Raw genomic sequence first — 21,921 nt, forward strand, 5'->3', positions numbered from 1 at the left:
CCGCCGCCCTCCGCAAAGGCCCGCGCCGCCGCCTGACCATGGAGCAGAAGAAGCGCTCCTACTCGGAGCCGGAGAAGATGAACGAGGTGGGGGTGTCGGAGGAGGCCGAGCCTGCGCTCTCGGGTCCGCACCGGCCCGGGGTACTGCGGTACCCCGAGAGCAGCGTGGCCGACCGGCGCCGCCTCTTCGAGCGCGACGGCAAGGCCTGCTCCACGCTCAGCCTGTCGGGGCCCGAGCTGAAGCAGTTCCAGCAGAGCGCGCTGGCCGACTACATCGAGCGCAAGACGGGCAAGCGCCCCGCCGCCGCCGGCTGCGGGCCCCAGGAGCCGGGCGCCTACCTCCAGGCCCCCGACGGCCCGGGCCTGGCCTCGGCCTGCAGCCTGAGCTCGCTGCGGGAGCCCAGCTGGCAGCCCCGCAAGGAAGCCGCCCTCTCCCCGCCACTGCCAGCTGCAGCCACGGAGACCTCCAGGGCCCCTCGAGATCGCAGCAGCTCCTTTGCCTTCGCGGGTGCGCGCTTCCATGGAGAACGGCCACGCTGGGATCCCCCGACCCCGAGGGAAATGCTCAGTGGTGCTAGCTGCGGGCCAAGGGGCACCCAGAAGCTGGACAGAAACCCTGGAGAGTCTTCATCCTGGGGGGCCGTGGCCAGGAGGACCGGGAAGTCCATGTCAGCTGAGGACCTGCTGGAGCGCTCCGATGTCCAGGCTGTCCCTGTCCACGTGCGGTCCAGGTCGTCTCCCACTGCAGACAAGAAGTGCCAGGTGAGTGTGGAGCCAGTAGGGTGTGGTCCTGGAAGATCCTCTAACCCCTTCCTTTTTTTTTGGTTCAGTTTTCCTTTTAAATAGAGAAAAGTACCATTTGTTTTCCTGTAATTTTTTTTTTTCCCTCAGCACCCCAACCTGGTTTACCTTCAGAGATATAATGTCTGTATAGTTATATAGCTATCTTACATAGCAGTGTATTATATGGTTAGGGAAAGTGAAGGATTATCTCTTCCCCCACCCCCACCCCTTGGAGACCGTGTATGAATAGTGCATCTACAAATTAGCAATAGAATTACTGACAATGATACTCATTGGTGGTTGATTTCTTCCTGGCCAGCAATTAATGATGCTTTACACTTACTCGTCTTTCTGTGATTTTCATCTGAGCTCTGAAAGAAGGAAAAATTAGACTTTGAAGATTTCACATCAAAGCATTTTCCGATGAAGGCTCTAAACTGTGCAAAGATTTTTATGGGGCTGGGAAGGTGGCTCAGTGGTAGAGTGCTTGCCTTGCATGCATGAGGCTCTGGGTTCGATTCCTCAGCACCACTTAAGCAGAAAAAAAAGCCGGAAGTGGTGCTGTGGCTCAAATGGTAGAGCGCTAGCCTTGAGCTGAAGAGCTCACGGACAGCACCCAGGCCCAGAGTTCAAGGCCCCATGGCCGGACCCAAAAAATTTAAAAATTTAAAAAGTTTAAAAAAATTTTTTAAAAAAAGATTTTAATATATGATTTTTACTCTCCTCAGGAAATTTCAAGCACCTAGACCCAGAATCTGAGCATTTGGGTCTAGAAGTTGGTTAATTTTCCTAATCCTCATGTCTTTTCTGGCTCTCCTTTTAGACATCAGAGGCCAGCCCCTAGTTCCTTTCCCAGTGAAGATGTAGGAATTCACCTGTGGGTTGGCCAGGGAGAAAGAACACCCCTCCATTACTCCTTATTAGACTTACCTGTTTCCACTGGAGAAAGTCAACCATCCCAACAAGGGTTTGTGGAGCTTACATTGTCTGAAAAATGCCATGTTGGAGGATAGAAGGAAATAACAAAGAAAATAGGACTTATATTTTGCCAGGGCGGTGCAATTAATATATTAGAAAATTCTGGAGGAGTGGAGATAAACCCGATGCTATAGAAGAAACTTCTGAAGGAGATAGGATTTGAACCTGGTGCTAAAAGATGGGCAGGACTTCAATGGAGAATTTGGGTATACACTAACAGGAGAAGAGCACTTTTAGACAATGGTTTAATAGTTAGGCAACTCGGAAGTCTGCATTGTTTTTGAAACACATGAAGTTATACACAGCCCTCTGAAAGAAAATTCTGTAATTTCCCAGATATTTTCTGCTCAGAATTATCCAGTGATAGATCTCCCAGTATAAATTCCCATCCTACCCATACATACACTTTCTATAAGCCTTCTGTGGCAAATTTCTTCCCTTCCAAGTGAAAAGCAGTGCTAATTTCCGCTCCTTACCCTACCATTAAAACTCATGTAAAATGTGGGCTGGGAATGTGGCTTAGTGGTAGAGTGCTTACCTAGCATGCATGAAGCCCTGAGTTTGATTCCTCTGGACCACATACACAGAGAAAGTGAGAAGTGGCACTGTGGCTCAAGGGGTAGCGTGCCAGCCTTGAACAAAAGAAGCTCAAGGACAATGCCTAGGCCCTGAATTCAAGCCCCAGGACTGGCAAAAACAAACAAACAAAAAAAAACCCTCATGTCAAATTCATGTGTACTGTGATATTTTAGTTAGCTTTGTAGACACCAGTATTTGACTGATGGCAGTTTAAACATTTTCTCTTTCTCTCTCTCTCACCCAGTGTTGTAAAGAAGATAGAAATTCTTGGGTGAAAGCCCCATCAGCTTTCCATTTTTCTTTTTTTTTTGGGGGGGGGGGTCCGGTTGTGGGGCCTGAACTCTGGGCCTGGGTGCTGTCCCTCAGCTCTTCAGCTCAAGGCTAGCACTCTACCGCTTGAGCCACAGTGCCACTTCCGGCTTTTTTCTTTTTTTTTTCTTATGTGGTGCTGAGGAATCGAACCCAGGGCCTTGAGCATGCAAAGCAAGCGCTCTACCACTGAGCCACCTTCCCAGCCCACTTTTTGGCTTTTTCTGCCTATATGGTGCTGAGGAATCAAACCCAGGGCCTCATGCATACGAGGCAAACACTCTACCACTGATCCACCTTCCCAGCCCAGCTTTCCATTTTTCTGACTCAGGGAATTTCCTGGGTAACTATGAATATTATTTTTTGCCTTTTCCTCTAAATATTTCACAAGCCTGGCCTGTTGAGAAATAGAGTTAAGTAAAAACATAGTTGTTGTAGGGAAGTGAACAGACTCCCTCAAGTTCCCACTATGTATATTATTTGAAAAACTTTAAGATAACTAAATACAGTAAGATAACTAAATACAGAATGTTCAGATGGCCCTTAAATAAAGAGAATACCACACATAGATATGTCATTTAGGAAATATGAGGCCATGGGGGAAAAGTTCTCAAAATGAAATATCATTTTTGTGCTGCTTCGTACCAACACATTCTGGAAAATTCTTGAGTTTCCTTCTCTCATTTCCCCATCTAGCAGCCAGCACTTAGCCTAAGAGAACAGCCTCCCTCCCCCATGGTTTGCCCTTTGCAAGGCTGTTCCCTAACTCCCTTATTTGTGGTTAAAACAAAATAATTAAAGTCCATCGGACCAGCATTGGTCTGAGAGACAGATTCCCAGGGTCTGCTCTTTGCATACTGTTCCCTAACTCCCTTATTTGTGAGTGAAACAAAATAGTTAAAGGTAAAACGGGGGAATGAGGATGTAGACCAAAGATAGAACACTCAATTTTCATATACAAGGCCGAAGATTTTAATCCCAAGCATTAGCAACAGAAAGAAAATGAATCTTACCTTGTAACTAATTGAGTTACTTGTTCAAACTACATTCTGAGGGCTGGGAAGGTGGCTCAGTGGTAGAGTGCTTGTCTCACATGCACGAGGCCCTGGGTTCAATTCCTTAGCACCACATAAGCAGAAAAAGCCGGAAGTAGAGCTATGGCTCAAGTGGTAGAGCTCTAGTCTTGAGCTGAAGAGCTGAGGGACAGCGTCCAGTCCCAGAGTTCAGGACCCAGGACTGACAAAACAAAAAACAAAAAATACAGTCTGACTTTTGAAAATGTTTTTAATAGATTCTAAGAACTTTACCATTACCATTAAGCTTTTGTGAAGGTTTATTATTTTCCTTATCATAGAGAACTTGTACAAGTTGAGTGACCTTATAGAGAATGAGCTAAAATGAAAATGTGGACTCTTATTTGTGACTCTGACTTATTTTAAGACATCTTCAACATCATCCTGTTCTTGCCAATCAGATGCTAATAGAGCAGGGTTTTATGAGTCTGTTTTGTTTTGGTGTTACTGGAGTTTGTAGTCTAGGCTTTGTCCTTGCTAGGCAGACACTACCACTTGAGCCACATCTTCAAGCCATCTTTATTATTATTTATTTATTTATTGGTATTAGGGTTAAACTCGTCATACGTATTAAACAAGCACTCTACCATTATAAACATTTAACAAGGGAATACTTCTCAAAATTCTATTAGTGAGGATACTTTCTGTCTCCAAAAGCAAGTCATGATGAGAATCTATTTTCCATATGACAGTTGTTCTCAGCCTGAAGTAATGACTGAATTGAAAATAGCCTGAGATCTGCTCAGATATTTGGCAAGATTGAGCCTCTCCTTAGCTAGCTTGGTGTCCTGTCTAAAACATGTAGCCTCCCATTTTCTCGCTTTAATTTCCTCATCATTTGAACAGTATAATTATAGAACAGATAAGATAGCAGGGATGAAGCTTCAGAGCACATCTTAGTAACTTTGTGCAGACCTTGGAAAACAACTTGTAAAGTGGATAGGCCCTGCAGAGCAGTAGAAAAATACTCAAGTATTCTGCTTCAGTAACACATTTACCCCCTCTTTATTGCATAGACTAAAATATACTAGAACCTATTAAAAAAAAAAAAAACCCCTTGGGAGAAATAAGATTCCTGGTGGGGATTTGTTTCCAGATGCTGAGTGAGCAGCTTCTCTGGTTCCCAGATTCACCTTGTGATGGTGTGGCAGACTTTGTTTAGCTGCTAAGGAAGTTGTCCAATCAACAAATGGCATCACAGTGCTGGATTCCATGGCTTGATTTCATGGGGCACAGCTAGTAAGCCCTTTCTAGCACCTCTCAATAAGCAATCATTTAATTTTAGGCATAAAACAACCAACTCTCTACAAAATGTGAAGTTACAAGTAAATAACCATAATCAAAACTGGTGAGATCACCAGTCATTAAACTAAGTGTAAAGTATAACATTCACAAATATAGTAGAGCTGTGGCTCAAATGATACAGTGCTAGCCTTGAGCAAAAAGCAAAGGAACAATGCCCAGGTGCTGAGTTCAAGCCCTAGTAATAACTTTCTTGCTCTCTTGCTCTCTTGCGCTCTCTTGCTCTCTCTCTCTCTCTCTCTCCATAGATAGATATCTGTATATGTATATAATTAGTGCAATTATATCAATGCAATTATATATATAGGCCCTAGTAATAACAATATATACATACATATATATATGCATATATATACATATCAGTGGAATTATTTATATATTATTACTTCTGTGTTAAAAAAGAGGAATGGACATCCAGGGAGGGTAAGAAATTGGCCCAAGGTGGTTGAGAATCATGATTTGACTCCATACTGTCTGACTTCAGAGTCCTTAAGTCACTATGCTATGCCGACTTGGGAATAGAGGCTAAGGTAGGGAAGGGAAGCAAGAGTCAAACAGCTTACCTCCTATCATCCAGAGAAATGAGTTCATGTTTATGTTTATCAATTACTATAACATTTAGGGGAGATTTTTCATATGGATCTTTAATTTTAATCAATTTCTATGCCACAGAGATATTTGAATGCCTTAACACAGGACCAAAGAATGAGGATTGGGATTCAAAACACTTAGAATCCTAAATTTGCCAGTATCTTTTTAAATCAGTTTTGAGATAATTAACAAAAAATAAATTCAGTTGGTATAATTCTATTTCTGATATTTCTCTCATAATGTATTTCTCCACTTTAATGCCTTCTTTATAGAAAATTTAAGAAAAATCAAGTCTTGACAATGAGCATATATTAAAATCACAGTGAGAACATGCAACGAGAAGTCGGGTACCACTGGTTCATGCCTGTATTCTAAGTACTCAGGAGGCTCAGATCTGAGGTTTGACATTCAAGGCCAGCTCAGGCAGGAAAGTCCATAAGACTCTTATCTCTAGTTAAACACCAAAAAGCTGTAAATGAAGCTGTGGCTCAAGTGGTAGAGTACTAGCCTTGAGCAAAAGAGATCAGGACCCTGAGTTTAAGTCCCAGGACTAGTACCCAAATTTTTAAAAGGGGGAAAAAAAAGAAAAATACAATGAGAATTTAGACTCCTTGGGCTTCTAGTTTGGGAAAGCATATTCTGTAGGTCCAAATAGTATTTTGTTTGACCAGAAATTTAAAGAATTTTCTCACTAACCTATAAATAACCATATAAAGAACAATTTAAAGTTGAAACTCAGGGACCAGATCATTTGGATACAGAAGTTAGTTTCATTTCATACTGAAATGCAAAGAATATAAACATAAATAAACTATACTGCTTTAGGAGTTCAAATGGGGCTTGGGATTATTCCAAATAATTACTGACAAAGTGGCATCTTCTTGTCAACAGAGGAAAGGGGTGGGTGGGAGATGATATAAAAGACCATAAGATTTTATGGGGCACAGGAATTTCTATAGGCTGCTTTTCTTCTTTGAGCAATCTCTGGCTCTCTGTGTCTCTGTGTGTCTCTCTCATCCACACAAACATGTACATGTTATGAACACTAATATTCCAGGCATATAATTTGTAGATTGCAAGGGGTACTTAGTGGTATCTGGCACACAGCAAATTCCTAATGAGGGAGAGCTCCAGTTATCAACACTCAAAATGTTTGTTTGTTCTTCCACCACCTTTGCATTTTCCTTGCTTATGAATGCCTCTACTTCGGACTGAGGCAGGGAAAGAGCCAAAGGGGATAAAAAGCCATTAAACCTTGGAACAGGCTAAATGGTGAGCTGAATCATTAAAAGTAAGTTTCAGATTGTCTGTGAATTTTAGTTAGGAGTTGAATGTATTATCTTTATCATGGATCAGACCACCTGGGATAGACTTTACATTATCATTTGATATTATTTACCCTTCAGGACTCTATAATGTACCCTTATTTAAAAACTATCCCAAAGAAGTCCTCAGACTTCAATTGTGGATTTTTTTTTTTTTTACAAAGTGGGAATACAATTTGGGATTACAAACCAAATTCAGATCTTCTCTTACTATACCTCAGAGTACTTGAGCTTTTTCTCAAGATTCAGTAATCCTCCTTTTTCTGTCATTTCTCATGTTTCCTTCTAGTCATTGGAGTCACTGTTGTCAACACTGCATTTCAGGGGTTGCAGTCATTTTGAACTCTGGAGATAAGCAGACAGATTAAAGTTCAAATCCTGACTGCCACTTTTGGTCTTGAGCCTATGTCCAGGTTGATGCTGTTGAGACTAATACTACCTAGAACTTTGAGACCTAAATGTAAAGTATGCCATAGTGCCTAACAATATTAGGTTTCCTTCCTCCTCCCTGTACACTACTGGCCAATGTAAACACGTGTTTTACTGGTAATTATGCTGTGCCTTTCTTATGTTTCAAGGATGTGCTCTTGGGGGAAGACAGTGGCTTTGGTTTTGTGAAGAATCCATGTCACCCGACTGACTCTGGATCTACGTATGTATATATACTTCCCATACCCTCTGCCTATGCATGCTCTTGGGGTCAAGCTACTCCTGGTCCTTTATACAGGAGACGGAAGTGGGACATGGTGTTGAATAACATCAAGGGCTGCCTTTTCAGTAGCCTGTGGGAAACATTTCATTTATAAGTTGAATTTTTCTAAGAATGACACTTGGTACAGAATGGGCTCTGAATGGCTGCTATTGAGGCAACATTTGATTTCTATTGAGTTGGCTGTCAGGATAGTTAATGGCAATGCTTCTCTCAATATAACTGGTGACCGTGCACACATGGGACCTAGCTCGTGTGGCTGATCTCTCCCAGGTATATGTGTGTACGCACGTCAGGTCTGACAACAAAAGAACCAGGGAAAGAGTAGGCATTCCTTGAACTGCTTCACTGAGTGAGACAAATGTACAGTAAGCCACGTCATCATCATGAGAGATAAAAGGCAGCAAGAAGTCATTTAAGAAAATCAGTTTGCCTTCAAAATCATGTCTTCTAAGTGGAATGGTCTAATAGACTATTTTTTTTTAACGTTTTGAACAAGTATAGATGTCCCAAGAGGGTTTTCCTTGAACTACATCAATGAATAGTTTTCATGCTACAGCCTCATAGGGCTGTCTGCCACAATATTATTATTACTAATGATAATGTACTTAACTGTTCTCTGCCACTTTGCAAGGTTTTTCAAGTCAGTTTTTCCATTTTTCTCAATTCAACTATGCCATGGAAGTGAAGACCATGCCCAGAGCATCTGCCTCTGGTTGTTTAACTTCCTCCCGGGGGTGTCCTCCAAGGAGTGCAATACAGCCCTTCTTAGGTGTGGAGGGGCTGTGTTGGGGAGGGAGGAGCTACATCTGGGAGAGAGATGGGCTATGGATTAACCATCTGCATCTTTATTAAAGAACAATACATTCAGCCTGGAGAAGAGCCGATTCGGTTCTCTGCAGGCTATGTTATCCTGGCCTGGCACGCAGTGGGTTTAGTGGCTGACCCTGCAGTGTTGCTGTGATGTGGGAGTGAGGCCCAACCCCCTCCTAGGAAGCAGTGCCATCCGCTCTCTTGCTCTCTCGTCAGGGACTGCAGATGTGGCATTTACTGATGATTTGCTGTCTCCTAGCTTTGGCATTGCTGTCTGTCAGTGCTGCAGTCTGTTTTCTTATTCTTTTGTTTCCGTGTTTGAAAGGGGGAAAAAAATACTGCTGTCTAGAGAACAGTTTAAATCACCATGCACCATTTTTGCTTCTTACTGCATTGTCTTTCCTTATGATGAGCTCCTCAGTTCCGATCTCCCCTTTCTGTTGTTCATCTTAGGAGATGAAAACACTGGGAGACTCGGAAACAGTTGTAAGTAAACCTTCCAAATTTGCCAGGCACTAGTGGCTCATGCCTGTAATCCTAGCTACACAGGAGGCTGAGAGCTGAGGATCATGGTTCAAAGCCAGCCAGGGTAGGATAGGATAGACCATGAGACTCTTATCTCCAATTAACCGGCAAAATACCAAAAGCGAAGCTGTGGTTCAAATGGTAGAATGCCAGCCTTGAGTGAAAAAGCTGAGGGAACATAGGCCCAGGGCCTACGTTCAAGCCCCAGTATTAGCAAAAAAAAAACCCAACAAAATAAAGCCCATGCAAGCTCTCCAAGTGCACCACCCCCAGACCTGGTGTTGGCAGGAGGCAGAAGCTGTTCCACCAAGCAGTCCTAAAAGGGCCTGGCAGCGTCCTCCTCCTGTCCTTTCCTGTCATGCGGCCTGCCCTCAAAAGCCACATGTGTGGGCACACGCGCATGCGTGTGGTATGTGCGTGAGGGTTACCAGCAGGAAATGCCCTGAATGCAGGCATTTTTTTTAGGCCTTCATAATACTTTGTTCTGACTACAAGCAGCCAGGGAGAGCTGTTGTTGTGGTCCCATCGCTGAACCATCTGTTGATTGTGATCCTCATTTCTTCTTGTTCTTCTACATCTATGTGAACCTAGGGCTCAGTGCCTGCCCTCTCTCAAGACACTAACCCTCTGACCTGTGCCCTATTCCAGGTTGCTCAGTTGTTCTGACAGAGGCCGAGAAGAGACTCCGGTGCCCCTCCATCCTCCCACCCCACGCTGGGACAGCTCAGGCTGCAAAGCAGCCAGTATTTGTTCGGTTCCTAGTGAGTGTCCCAAAGCCAGCAGAATGCAAGGGCTCCTCCCAGACACTCGGGCTGCCGCCTTGACCCCACACAGCTCCCCTCTGCCTTCACCTGTTCCCTCCTCCAGTTACTGCTCGCAGCTGGCCTCTGATCCGCAGAGTGGAAGGGATGGTCAGGCAGGGCGACAGCCTCTTGCACCCTACACCCCTGGAGGGCCCCACAGAAGCGATGGTCTGATCCAGCCTCCCAGCCCAGAGCATGGGGTAGAAGAAGGCGCGAGGAAGAGGGCCAGTCTGCCCCAGCGGCCCCCTCCTCCTCGGGTGAAGTGGGCTCACATAGCGACAGAGGACGGCCTCTCCCAGGATGCCTCAGCACTCGAGTTCGCAAACCTGAAGCACTACCACAAGCATCAGACGAGTCTTCCGAGTTCATGCAGCACTTCAGACCCAGATACTCCTGGCAGGGTCTCGCTGCGCATCTCTGAGTCTGCCCTGCAGACCTCCCCACCGCTCCGGGAGGACTGTGAGGACGAGGTGTTTGTGAAGGACTTGTACAAGGCCACCTCCAGCCCCACATTTGAGGCCCTTCCCCCACCTCCACCTCCTCCAGTGAGCCAGGAAGCCCCCGTGAATCCCTCGGATGACTTTCCTCCGCCTCCTCCCCATGTGGTGTTTGAGGAATTGGAAGATAACCAGGCCTGCGAGGAGCCTGGCAGCAGGTAAGTGACGCCTCCAGGCCTGGCAGTCATGGTAGAGGAGGACCAGGGCTGCCCTCGCGAACAGAAACCCAGGTGCAGGCCTTCCAAGTCCTGCTGTGCATGGAAAGCCCTCAGCTTTTCCAGAGCTCAGCTCAGCCAGAGAGCTGTTTCCTTTGCTAGCTCGGGGTGGTGAGCCTGCCAGTGTTTGTTAGGCACCAAGGAGCTAAGGGTAGTGAGAAAGAAAGCCCAAACCAAACCCTCCTCCCTGCCACGGCGAAAGAATAAAAAAGAGGACGGTATATAGAAGGTAAAAATCCTGCCTTATTCCCTAATAGAATGTCACTTTTCAATTCCTACTCTTATCAAGAGTATAAGGGGGTCTCCCAAAATCAAACCCCAAAATAAGTGGATTTGTCATAGGCTGTGCGAGAGCGAGCGAGCGAGAAAGAGAGAGAGCGTGCTTGTAGGCAGCCTTTTTTCTATCTGGAGCCACTTTGTGTCCACAGGCAAGAACAAAGAGTAGAACTAAAATCCATGGTGTTTAGGGGAAAGCTCTTCTTTGGAAGCCACAAGAACAGGGAAGAAGCATTTCCCAACATGTAGTTCCTGGGACTAAGTGAACTCTCTACCAAGAAAAATCAAAACAAACCCCTTGGGGTAGCATTCCTAGTACCACAATTATGACTTGTCACCACTACTTTCTCTTCACCTCAACCTTGCAGAAAATTCTAGAGTGTGATAGCAACCTTCACCAAAACTGATTCCCATCATATCTCTCCTGTAGATAAACGAGACTAAGCTCAGCTTAGAACCCCTGTGTGGGGGAAGATGACCCCAAAATGCAACCCCTTTCCCTTCTCCTGATATGGGAAGTGACTCTTGCTCTTCCTCTACCCTCTTCCCTTCACCTTCTACTGACTATTCTCTTACCTCTATTTTTTGTACCCTTAGCAGCAGCTCCAGCAAGTTTTCCAAGGTGACAGTTACAAGAGAAAGACACATGCCTGGTGCAGTCCCTGTAGTAAGCAGTCAGATCCTGGCTCCCAGACCCCACACTGTCAGAGGTTCAGAGGCCAGTGAGTCCAACCCACACACCATCGTGAGTGTTCAGCCTCAACTTGCTGGGTCTCTTGGCCAACAGCCAAGCCCAGAACAGCCACCTCCCAGCCGGACCCAAAGCTTCCTCCATGAACCAGTGGGTGGAACTCTGGATACAGAAACAAATGTCAGTCCTGTTCCTCAGAAGACCTCAGAAGACAGCAGAACAGAGGCTCTGGCCAAGGAAATTGTCCACCAAGACAAATCTCTAGCAGACATTTTGGACCCGGACTCCAGAATGAAGACAACTATGGACTTGATGGAAGGCCTGTTCCCCCGAAACATTAATACACTGAAGGAAAACAGCACGAAGAGGAAGGCCCTGCAGAGAACTGTCAGCTGTCCAGGATATGAAGGCAAAAGGTAAGGCCCTGGCAGTGTCCCCAGGGAGGCTCACACTAGAACTCCTTCCACAGGGTGATGTTAAGGCAAGGTATGTTTATCTGATGTTCTGTTTCCACACGTCCCTGGCCCAAGAGAGACATTTCATGTCAGCCTTAGGGGCGCTGTGATGCAGAGTAGAGGATAGGACAGATATCCAACAACAAAATAATTGCCTCTAATACCATTCTTCATGTTCTATGTATCAGGCATTGTGGTAATTTCCTTACACATCATCTCATTTCATCTTTAGAAGAACCTCTCTGAAAGAGCTACCACTTTTGTTTTACTAATATGAGAACTGAAGCCTAAAGGGTCATGCTCTACCGAGGTCATATTATTGAGGGCATCTAGATTTGAACTCAGGCCTCCCCGAGGCTGAAGCTAGAGAGTGTTTTGGTAGTACTGAACATTCACCTGCCCAGATCCTGAAAGTTGAGGGTGTAAGAGGGGCGTGCTCTCCTGCCGCTGTGTGGGCCCTGGGCTCTGCTCTAGAAGCTCCTCTCATCACCCCCCCCCCCCACTCAGCCAGTGCCACCCACATGGTGAGAGAACAGCACGGTCTCTATTTCCCATTCCTTCCTTTTCACTTGGATTATTGCAATGGTTTCTCAAATATTTGATTTCCTTAAAGGACTACTGTGGGGAGGATTTTTATACTCTTGATTTTCAGTGAAAACTGTGTGTATTAACAGATTGCAACTCAGCAGTGAGTAGCTTCCAGACCAAATAAAAACAGAACATTTCAGCCACATTTGAGCTTGCCTTTTAGAACTCTCCCGATGTTCATAACGCCATTGCTAACAGGAACACCAGGTCTTGTAGGGAGAAGGGAAAGAGTTATTTAATACTTGAAGCTATCTAATTGTGCTATTAGAGGTCATCCTCATGGAAGGCCCCATAGTTACCCTGTCCCTCCCTTTATTTTCAGATTTGAGCAATAGAGGTTAATTGAGATAAAGTGATTTATCCGGGGCCGTGGTGGGTGTCATATGGTCATTCTGTTATCTGACTGCCTGCTGTTACATGACTGAGCCACTTCCGAATGCACTGATGCAGTTGCATCAAAAACCTAATTGAAGCCTGGCACCAGTGGCTCCTGCCTATAATCCTAGCCACTCAGGAAGCTGAGATCTTAAGGACAGTCCATGTGACTCTCGTCTCTGAATTAATCTGAAAAAATAAATTAAAAAATAATAACATAAGCAAAGTTGTGGCTTAAGTGGTAGAGCACCCTGGAGGGCACCCAGGCTCTTAGTCAAAGCCCTCATAATGTCATATGCCCATGCATGCACACACACATTTTTAAAGTAATTTTAAAATACATCCTTAGAGGGGCTAGTAGTAGAAAGCTTGCCCAGCACACACAAAGCCAAAAGTTCAATTCCCAGTTGAAGAGCCTGAGGGGGAGGGATCCTTTTAGGAGTTCCTGTAGAACTCTCTACTCAGTCAATTTGGAAGTGAAATGGTCCTGCTGCTTTTCTGAAGGATTTCAGAAGGGTGGCAGGCGCCATCTCCTGGTAAAAAGAAGCATTGTGAGAGGAGCTAGAAAGTAGCCATTGTAAGGTTTAATCAGACCACCGAAGAAGCCTATTCGTAATGCATCAGATACTCTGATAACAAAAGTTGAAAACCCATGATGTATAATGAGAACTTTTTCCTGTTCTCTCATCAACTGAGTTAACTGTAGATATGCTACTTAGATGGGCAGTCATTAAGCAGGAAACCAGTAAAGATGATTCTTTGTGTATGTGTTCCTAATTCCATAATAAAATAATGGGTGTATATTAGTTAAATAAGACCACAGACTAAATGAAATTCCTCTCCAGGAAAGCTTATCTTACTTCTGTAGAGTCATTTAGTGAGTGGTATCTGAATTCTTGTCTGGGTCTGGGCACGTAGCTCAGGAGTAGAGCCTGACTAGGGTACGTGAAGCTCTGGGTTCCATCTAGCACCACAAAAATGTAAAGGCTGGGCTGAAAGGCCAGATTGAAGTCAACTAAGAAAACAGACTTCCTATGTCCTACTCATGTGAGCCCCCTGGTACTGGTGTTTGAACTCAGGGCCTTGAGCTCTCACTTGGCTCCATTTCTAGCTCTTTGCCTGTTCACTGGAGATAAGTGTCTCACAGAGTTTTCTGCTTTGGCTGAATCACTAGCATCTGGTCCCACTCCTCTTGGGCTGGGAAGGTGGCTCAGTGGTAGAGTGCTTGCCTTGCATGCATGAGGCCCTGGGTTTGATTCCTCAGCACCACATAGGCAGAAAAAGCCAGAAGTAGCACCATGGCTCAAGTCGCAGAGTGTTAGCCTTGAGCTGAAGAGCTGAGGGACAGTGCCCAGAGTTCAGGCCCTACAACTGACTCACCCCCCAAAAAAAAAAAATTCTTTTCTACAGTCTTCAAACACCGTATACTCAATAAATAGATTTTACGTTTTGTATTAGGCCCGCACATTCCAAATTTTCCATGCTTAGATAGGTATGCAGCTTACAATGAAAACTTAAAAGTACCTAAGCAATAATACAGTAGGCATCAGAAGGATGGGTAACTGCAGAAAACAAGGAGATAACCTAAAGCCTGGATGTGAGCAGCACCTGGAAATACTTTCCTGTTGATCAAACCATTGCTCCGTTTTGGTTTTGTATGGAACAAGAAAATAAATGGGCTAAATGGTTTGCCTGAGTCCTGACTCCCGTGGTTTTCTAGCTCCAGTGTGCTTCACTTCAGTAATTCTGAACACAGGAATCACTTATTAGTAAACGTTTGCTAAGCTATCCCAACTTCTGGGAAAGATATACAATAGATCTTTTTATGTATTTCTGGTCAGATGAAGGTAGGGGTGTGTGTGTGTGTGTGTGTGTGTGTGTGTGTGTGTGTGTGTGTGTGTGTGTGTGTGTGTGTGTGTGTGTGTGTGTGTCCTGGGGTCAGATGAAGGTAGGTGTGTGTGTGTGTGTGTGTGTCCTGGGGTCAGATGAAGGTAGGTGTGTGTGTGTGTGTGTGTGTGTCCTGGGGTCAGATGAAGGTAGGGGTGTGTGTGTGTGTGTGTGTGTGTGTGTGTCCTGGGGTGTTACAATAGATCTCTTTATGTATTTCTGGTCAGATGAAGTTTCTGGTATGTGTGTATGTGCGTGTGCGTGTGTAAATGTCCTATGTGTCCTGGGGTGTGTGTGTGTGTGTGTGTATGTATGTAACTGTCCTATGTGTTCTTTGTGGCCCAGGAGTGAAGACAAGGAAGCAGCAGGAGTGTTAGTCAACTGCCCTGCCTACTACAGTGTGTCTGCTGCCAAGGCTGAGCTTCTGAACAAAATCAAAGATATGCCAGAAGAGGCGCCTGAAGACGAGGAGGATGTCAATGAAAAAAAGGTACATAACATAAGGAACGGGACTCCTTGCTCTGCTTCCCTCTGGTAGTTAGGCCTTCCGGCCTCCAAATCAGGAGGGACAGGGACTTGTGGCAGCACCTTGCCAGAAACATCATTACTAGGCTTTGGATTGACTTGGTGCACCGGTTTGTTTCCTACGAGTAACTTTCCTGTAACTATGGCAGGTAAGCTACTGTCAGAGAGATGTCTTAACAGTCTCATAGCTAGAAATTGGACCCGGGTCCCCAACTTCCTAGTCCAAGGATTCCAACACTGTTCACAGCAGCAGTGCATGTGGTTTTCATGTCATAGCTTATGATCAAAAGGAAAATTAGCAGCTGGTGGTGTCATTCAGTACTAGAGTCCTTACCTAGCATTGCACAAGGCTCAGGGTTTGATCCTCAGTGCCTCAAAACACAGTACTGAAAATGTTTTGTTTTCCCTTTTTGAGGGGTAGGAAAAGTGGGGCACAGGAATGGAGGGACGAAGGATAAGTAAATGCAGTCATTGTATTCAGTATATACTATGTAAAAAATGAACTCTAATTTGTGGGTAGGATGTGGGGGGGGAGAGCCAGGGGAATCGAAGGACGGGGTGACACTAAGAAGAATTGTACTCATAATCTGACTCATGAAATTGTAACCCCTTTGTACAACTCCTTAAAAATAACAATTTAAAAAGTAAAAATACCGAATAAAAATCAGAGAATCTAGAAGATTTAACATTCATCTTAATCCATTCCCCAGCTCTCTTTGTAATTCCTCAATGAAGAGCTTAAAGGAGCATAATTAGAATTCAGTTGTTAGCATTTGGTCCTCCTACAGAGATTTTAAATGTCAAACATTTCTAAAATGACCTTGCTACTCCCACATGCCATGGAGCTCTAAGCCAGGCTGTGTCTGCAGGGAGAATGTTCTTGTCATTCCCCTTTCCCTCTCCCCTTTCCACCTGGCTTAAAGCTCTCCTGTATACCCAGGCACACACGCTCAAAAGGATGCTCCAAGCTCGCTTCGTGTTGAGAATGTAAATGGTTGTCAGTGAAGCTTTGTTTCTTTTGTGCTATGTCTCCCAAGACTTAATGGGTGAAGCATAGGACATAAACACCAGGAGGAGGAAGGGACTGGAAGTATTCTTCCAGGTCTGGGAGCTTAGGGTCATCTGCCACCTCCCAGACCACTGGTTTCTATCCAGATACTTCTCTGTCCCCATCACTCTGTGTTTACCCCAAGGACAGAGCCACATAAACACCATTGCATGTATCATGTTGCTATGGCAACATGATATATATAGAGATGTTTGTTGTCCTGGTTTCTGCTATCGACATACCTGAATTATAGTAGCAAATTACTCATCTCCCCATCAAATGTTAGGTTTTAATTCCTTTTCATTATTTTATCATCACCTTCTCTGATAACATGGCAAAAAGTATTTTCAGACTTTGAGAATATGAAAGGATATAAGACTACTTCATTTTCTTTTTATTTGGGGGGGGGTGGGTCCAGTCGTGGGGCCTGAACTCTGGGCCTGGGCGCTGTCCCTCAGCTCTTCAGCTCAAGGCTAGCGCTCTACCACTTGAGCCATAGCGCCACTTCCGGCTTTTTTCTTTTTACTTATGTGGTGCTGAGGAATCGAACCCAGGGCCTCATGCATTCAAGGCAAGCACTCTACCACTGAGCCACCTTCCCAGCTCAAGACTACTTCATTTTCATAGGAAATAGTACTAGCTACAGTTCAGGTAGGCTTTGTTTTTCTACATTGTACTGTATTTAGTTTGCACTAGCACTGGAGCTTGAACTCAGGGCCTAGGCACTTTCCCTTAGCTTTTCCACTCAAGGCTGGTATTCTATCACTTGAGCCACAGCTCCACTTCTGGCTTGTTGAAGTCTCACAGACTTTTCTGCCTGAGCTGGCTTTGAACCCTGATCCTCAGATCTCAGCCTCCTGAGCAGCTGGGATTACAGATGTGAGCTACTGGCACCCAGTTCCCATTCAGAGTTCTTTTGGTTTGTTATTCTTCCTCCCCCCCCTCCCCCAGGCTGTAAATGACTTGGGAGTTGAAGTGAGTTTGTAAATATAAGATGACGGGTTCACTGAGAACACACATTTCTGCTTCCAGACCCTTCTTTGCAAATCTGAGCAAGCACCCAGTCTGTCCTGGAGTCTGTGGGCTGGGGAGGAAGATGGACTACTTTAGGACAGCATTGAAAACCTTCTGATTGACATACACACTGTGCTAGGGGAGCCCAAAGGAACAAGATTAACTACCCCAGAGGATGGAGGCAGGGAAGGCTACCTGGAGGAAGGAGAACTGACCTCTATGTGAGAATGTGTCCACATGAATGGGGATGAGAGAAAAAGACATTCAAGGGACTGGGAATGTGGCTTAGTGGTAGAGTGCTTGCCTAGCACACATGAAGCCCTGGGTTCGATTCCTCAGTACCCCATACACAAAAAAGGCTTAAAGTGCTGTGATTCATGGTTGAGTGCTAGCCTCTAGCACAGAGAGGCTCAGGGACAGTACCCAGACCTGAGTTTCAAGCTTCAAGACTGGCCAAAAAAAAAGACATTCAAGACAGGGAAATGCATGGGGGAAACTTGAGAGAAGAAAAATCAAATGCTGTAAGCAGGAAGGACAAATACTTGGAAATAGTTGGCATTTGGGAATGTAAAATAAAAGACTTCAAGATTAAATTTAAAAAAGATCAAACAGAAAAATTATAAAGAATGATTACAAATGGGGAAAGTGAGGCTGAAAAGGATCCACATCACAGAAGTCACACAGGCCTCCTGGGAAACCACGGGCGATGTAGAGCCCTTTGACATTTTGTGTTTGTTCCAGTGCAGGCTTACACATTCATAAATTTCTATTGGTGCATCTTAATATATCCGATTTGGAAACAACATATGTGATCTTTAAATGAGGACAGTGTTGAAGGCTTAGCATATTCAGCAGAAAGTTGAAAATCAGCTGCTTCTTGATATCCAACACATTTTTCTAATCATGGCTTTAAAACATGATGTTTGGTCAATACTTAAGATTGTTTCAAGGTAGAATGTAGCCTCTTACCAACTTCTGCAAAGAATTCATTTGTTATCTTGTATTTGGTTATTAATCACCTAAAATGTAATGGAAGATACTAGTATGCCCTTGCATATGAATATTTTCTATTTTAAAAACCTACCTACATGGTGAATATTATTTCCTACTTAAAGTGATTGCACAGTTCCATATTCTAAAAGCCAAGAGAAGAATGTGTGTCCTAAGACTCAGCTTTCCCCAAGGGACCATAGGCGGCTCCTCCAGTTCTCAGTTGCTCCTCATTCCTCAAGTTCCCCGTTCTCCTGTGAGCTTCCTTTCAGCCTGCCAAAAATTCCTTTCACATTTCTTTCAGAATAGATCTCCTTTCTGGTGGCAAATTCTTTGTCTGAGAGTGTCTTCATGGCACTTTCATTTTTTTAGTGAAGGGCGTCTGTACTGCATCTTGAAGTCTATGCTCAGCATTCTTTATTCTTTCCACACTGTAAAAAAAAAAAATGCCATGCCTCCTTCTTGTTTTCTTCATTTCTGGGAAACTCCTAGTTGTATGAATGCCTGCCTTGCGTGAAATGATGTTTATGGGCATGGTGGTCTTCTCTGTTTGTGCTGTTTGAAGTGTGTCGAGCATCTTGATTCTGACAATTTTTATCTTAGGGATGTTTTCAGCCATCATATCTCCGAATTTTTTTTCTTTTTCTTTTTTTTTTTTTTTTTGTCAGTTGTGGGGCTTGAACTCTGGGCCTGGATGCTATCCTTCAGCTCTTTGGCTCAAGGCTAGGACTCTACCACTTTAGCCACAGCAGTACTTCCAGTTTTCTGGTGGTTAATTGGAGATACTCACACTTTCCTGCTTGGGCTGGCTTTGAACCACAATCCTCAGATTTCAGCCTCCTGAGTAGCTAGGATTACAGGCATGAGCCAGGCACCTGGCCAAGTCTCTGAATATTTTTATGCCTTAATCTCTTACCTTCTCAGAAGCCCAGTGAGACACGATTAGACCTTTCCTATTATCCCTAAAGCTCAATTTTCTGGCCTTTAGTTCTTTAGATTGGATCTGCTCTCAAGTTCACTAACTTTCCTAACCATTCAGCCAGTCATCTCTTTAATATTTCAAACATAATATTCTAAAATTTTCATTTGTACTTTGTTTCCTTGCTGAAAATTTCTCTTTCCATTCATTTCGGGAGTGCCTGTATAACATGCTTTAAAGACTTTGATCCTAATATCAGGATTATTTTGGGTTTAGCACTTTTTGATTCCCTGTTCCCAAGAATTGATACTAGTACCGCTTCTCTGTATATTGAAAAACCATGTGTTGTATTCTGAACATTTTCAAAAATGCTTTGACGGAGTTCTGTTACAGTCTGCCAGCAAATTATTTGTTCATTTGTGTGAGTTTCAGGAGGCAGTCACCATAGTTAGGTTCACATTAAAGCTTCTGTCTCACCTTTGGGTGGTGGCTCCAACATCCATACCATTTTCAGAGCTTGTATTATGCTGTGCTAACCTGTCTCCCCACCCTACACCCTACCTGGTCCTCCTTTTTGAGGTTAGTCTGGACCTTGAGTGTCATTTCTATTACAGTTCAATTCTGGAAACGTTTGCTGTACTGTGTGGATATGCCCTAGGTATATGCAGATTGAAAGTGAGCCCAGGGCTCAAGTGAGTGCCTGTACTTAGAGCACCTCCCTGCCCAGCTCCTTCCCTCCTGTGTCTTTCCCACACTCTGGCCCCAGGGACTGCTGGTCCTGCTCTTCTCAGGAATCAGAGTAGCCTGTACAGTGCCAGATCTACCTGGGAAGACCCTCAGTGAAGCGGGGGGGGGGGGGGGGGGGGGCGTGGAGTAACAGGACGCACAGACACACACACACACACACAGACATACACACACACACACACACGCACGACCAGTTTCTCTAAGCAGAAAGTTTTCTCCTGGGCTGGCAGTGCCTAGACCATGACTGTGCAGTATAGCTGGGCAAGGGGAGACAGAGCTAGGGGAGGAAAGAGGAAGAGGGGAGAGGGGTTGGAAAGGCCCCCCCACACTCCCTCACTGGAGCTGAAGGAAGCAGCTTCTCCTATCCTTAGGCTTTAAGCATTGTGGCCCTGGACTGTCCTCAGGTCAGACTTAGAACATAAAAAGCTGAGGAGACAGAAAGCACACACACCCCGGTTGTACTTCAGGGTCCTTAGTAGCTAACTTTCAGGAAGCTTTTCAGAACCTCAACATTTTAATTATAATATAAGGTGAGGAGAGGCAGCAAGGGGCTATGGCCTCATCTGTCCCTATGTAGGTTTACCAGTAGACAGACACATAGCAACTGTATCTTCTAGAACCATCACTTCAGCAGCTTTGTATGGAAGACAGAAGGAGAGGCCTTGTTAGCAGGGTCACTGGGGGTGAGAGATCTCCCAGCCAAGATACGGAATGTGGCGATAGCCACCATGAAGTTTAAAAGCAATGAGAGAGGAATTAAAGAGAAACAGATAGGAACTGGTGATAGATTAGAATAGGAGACTCACTTCCTAGCTCCTGAAATGGGAAAAATGGGAGACCATTTGCAAGAGGGGAAATGAGTTTAGTGGAACTTAGAGATTTAATACAGCTTCTTGCCTGTTGTCAAAGATACTTGGGACCAAGAGAAGGTACCAAGTCCACATGATGGCACTCTGGCTGCAGGCTTCCTCCAGAGGAAATGCCAATGGGTTCTTTGCAGAAAATGTGCTAGAGAGAAAATGTTTGGCATGGTTGTCAGGCCATATAATCTTTTTGCTTTGATCAGGTCACACAGCAGCCAATGAAGGTTTAGTCTGGTTGCTGGACAGAAACTGCCTTGACCTTGTCTTTCTTGGTTGAAATTCAGCCAAAGACAGCAGTAATGTCCTTCATTCAGCCTGCTTTTCCCATTTAGAACCAAAGAAAGAATCAAAGCCTATGAGATAGAAGTGGCTTTTCCCAGTTTTGGTTTTTACCAGAAGAAGCCTAAACCCCATTCTGTTTCTTTGGTGGTTGTTGTTGGTTGTGGGGCTTAAACTCAGGGCCTGGGTACTGTTCCAGAGCTCTTTTGCTCAAGGCTAGTGCTCTACCACTTTGAGCTACAAGGCCACCTCCAGTATTCTGGTGGTTAATTGGAGATAAAAATTGCACAGATTTTCCTGGCTGGGTTGGCTTTGAACCACAATCCTCAGACTCAGCCTCCTGAGTCTGAGGAGGCATGAGTCACCAGTGCCCGGTTTCCTAGTCTGTTTTTACATCCTGCCAGTAGACCTGAATTTTACTTGTTCAGATGAAGATCATCAATAGAAGCCAACTGTGTTTGTAGTGATGTCACTGGCATCGTTGTCACCAGAAGGCAAGCATCATGTGTGAGGAGAAACTGGGTATCCCCTCAAGGTATCTACCTAAAAACGAGTGCAATGTGATCTTCAGATTGTGTCCAGTTCTTAGGCCAGTGTGCATGTGAGTGTACACGCACGCACGCACACACACAAATACCAAATATGTGTGATACTTTTCTACTTAGTCAAGTGGTAGCATAGCCTTATTTCATTTGAGCCTTGTAATATTCCAGTGAACTATTTTAATTTAGTGATTACAAGTCTGATCCCTGAAGCCAGACAA

General features: G+C 44.6%; 1 protein-coding gene across 1 annotated transcript in view; it reads left to right on the forward strand.

The window, feature by feature from the left end:
- The window catches only part of Shroom3 (shroom family member 3), a 38,703-nt gene that overhangs the window by 9,205 nt on the left and 7,577 nt on the right, over nt 1–21,921 (forward strand). The window contains exons 3-7 of the mRNA XM_013020097.1: nt 2–761; nt 7,518–7,591; nt 9,635–10,444; nt 11,375–11,884; nt 15,119–15,263. Of these exons, the coding sequence (XP_012875551.1) occupies nt 2–761; nt 7,518–7,591; nt 9,635–10,444; nt 11,375–11,884; nt 15,119–15,263 (2,299 nt within the window). The remainder of the gene's footprint in view (nt 1; nt 762–7,517; nt 7,592–9,634; nt 10,445–11,374; nt 11,885–15,118; nt 15,264–21,921) is intronic.

This window comes from Dipodomys ordii, unplaced genomic scaffold, assembly GCF_000151885.1.
Source record: "Dipodomys ordii isolate 6190 unplaced genomic scaffold, Dord_2.0 Scaffold49, whole genome shotgun sequence".
NCBI classification, from domain to species: domain Eukaryota; kingdom Metazoa; phylum Chordata; class Mammalia; order Rodentia; family Heteromyidae; genus Dipodomys; species Dipodomys ordii.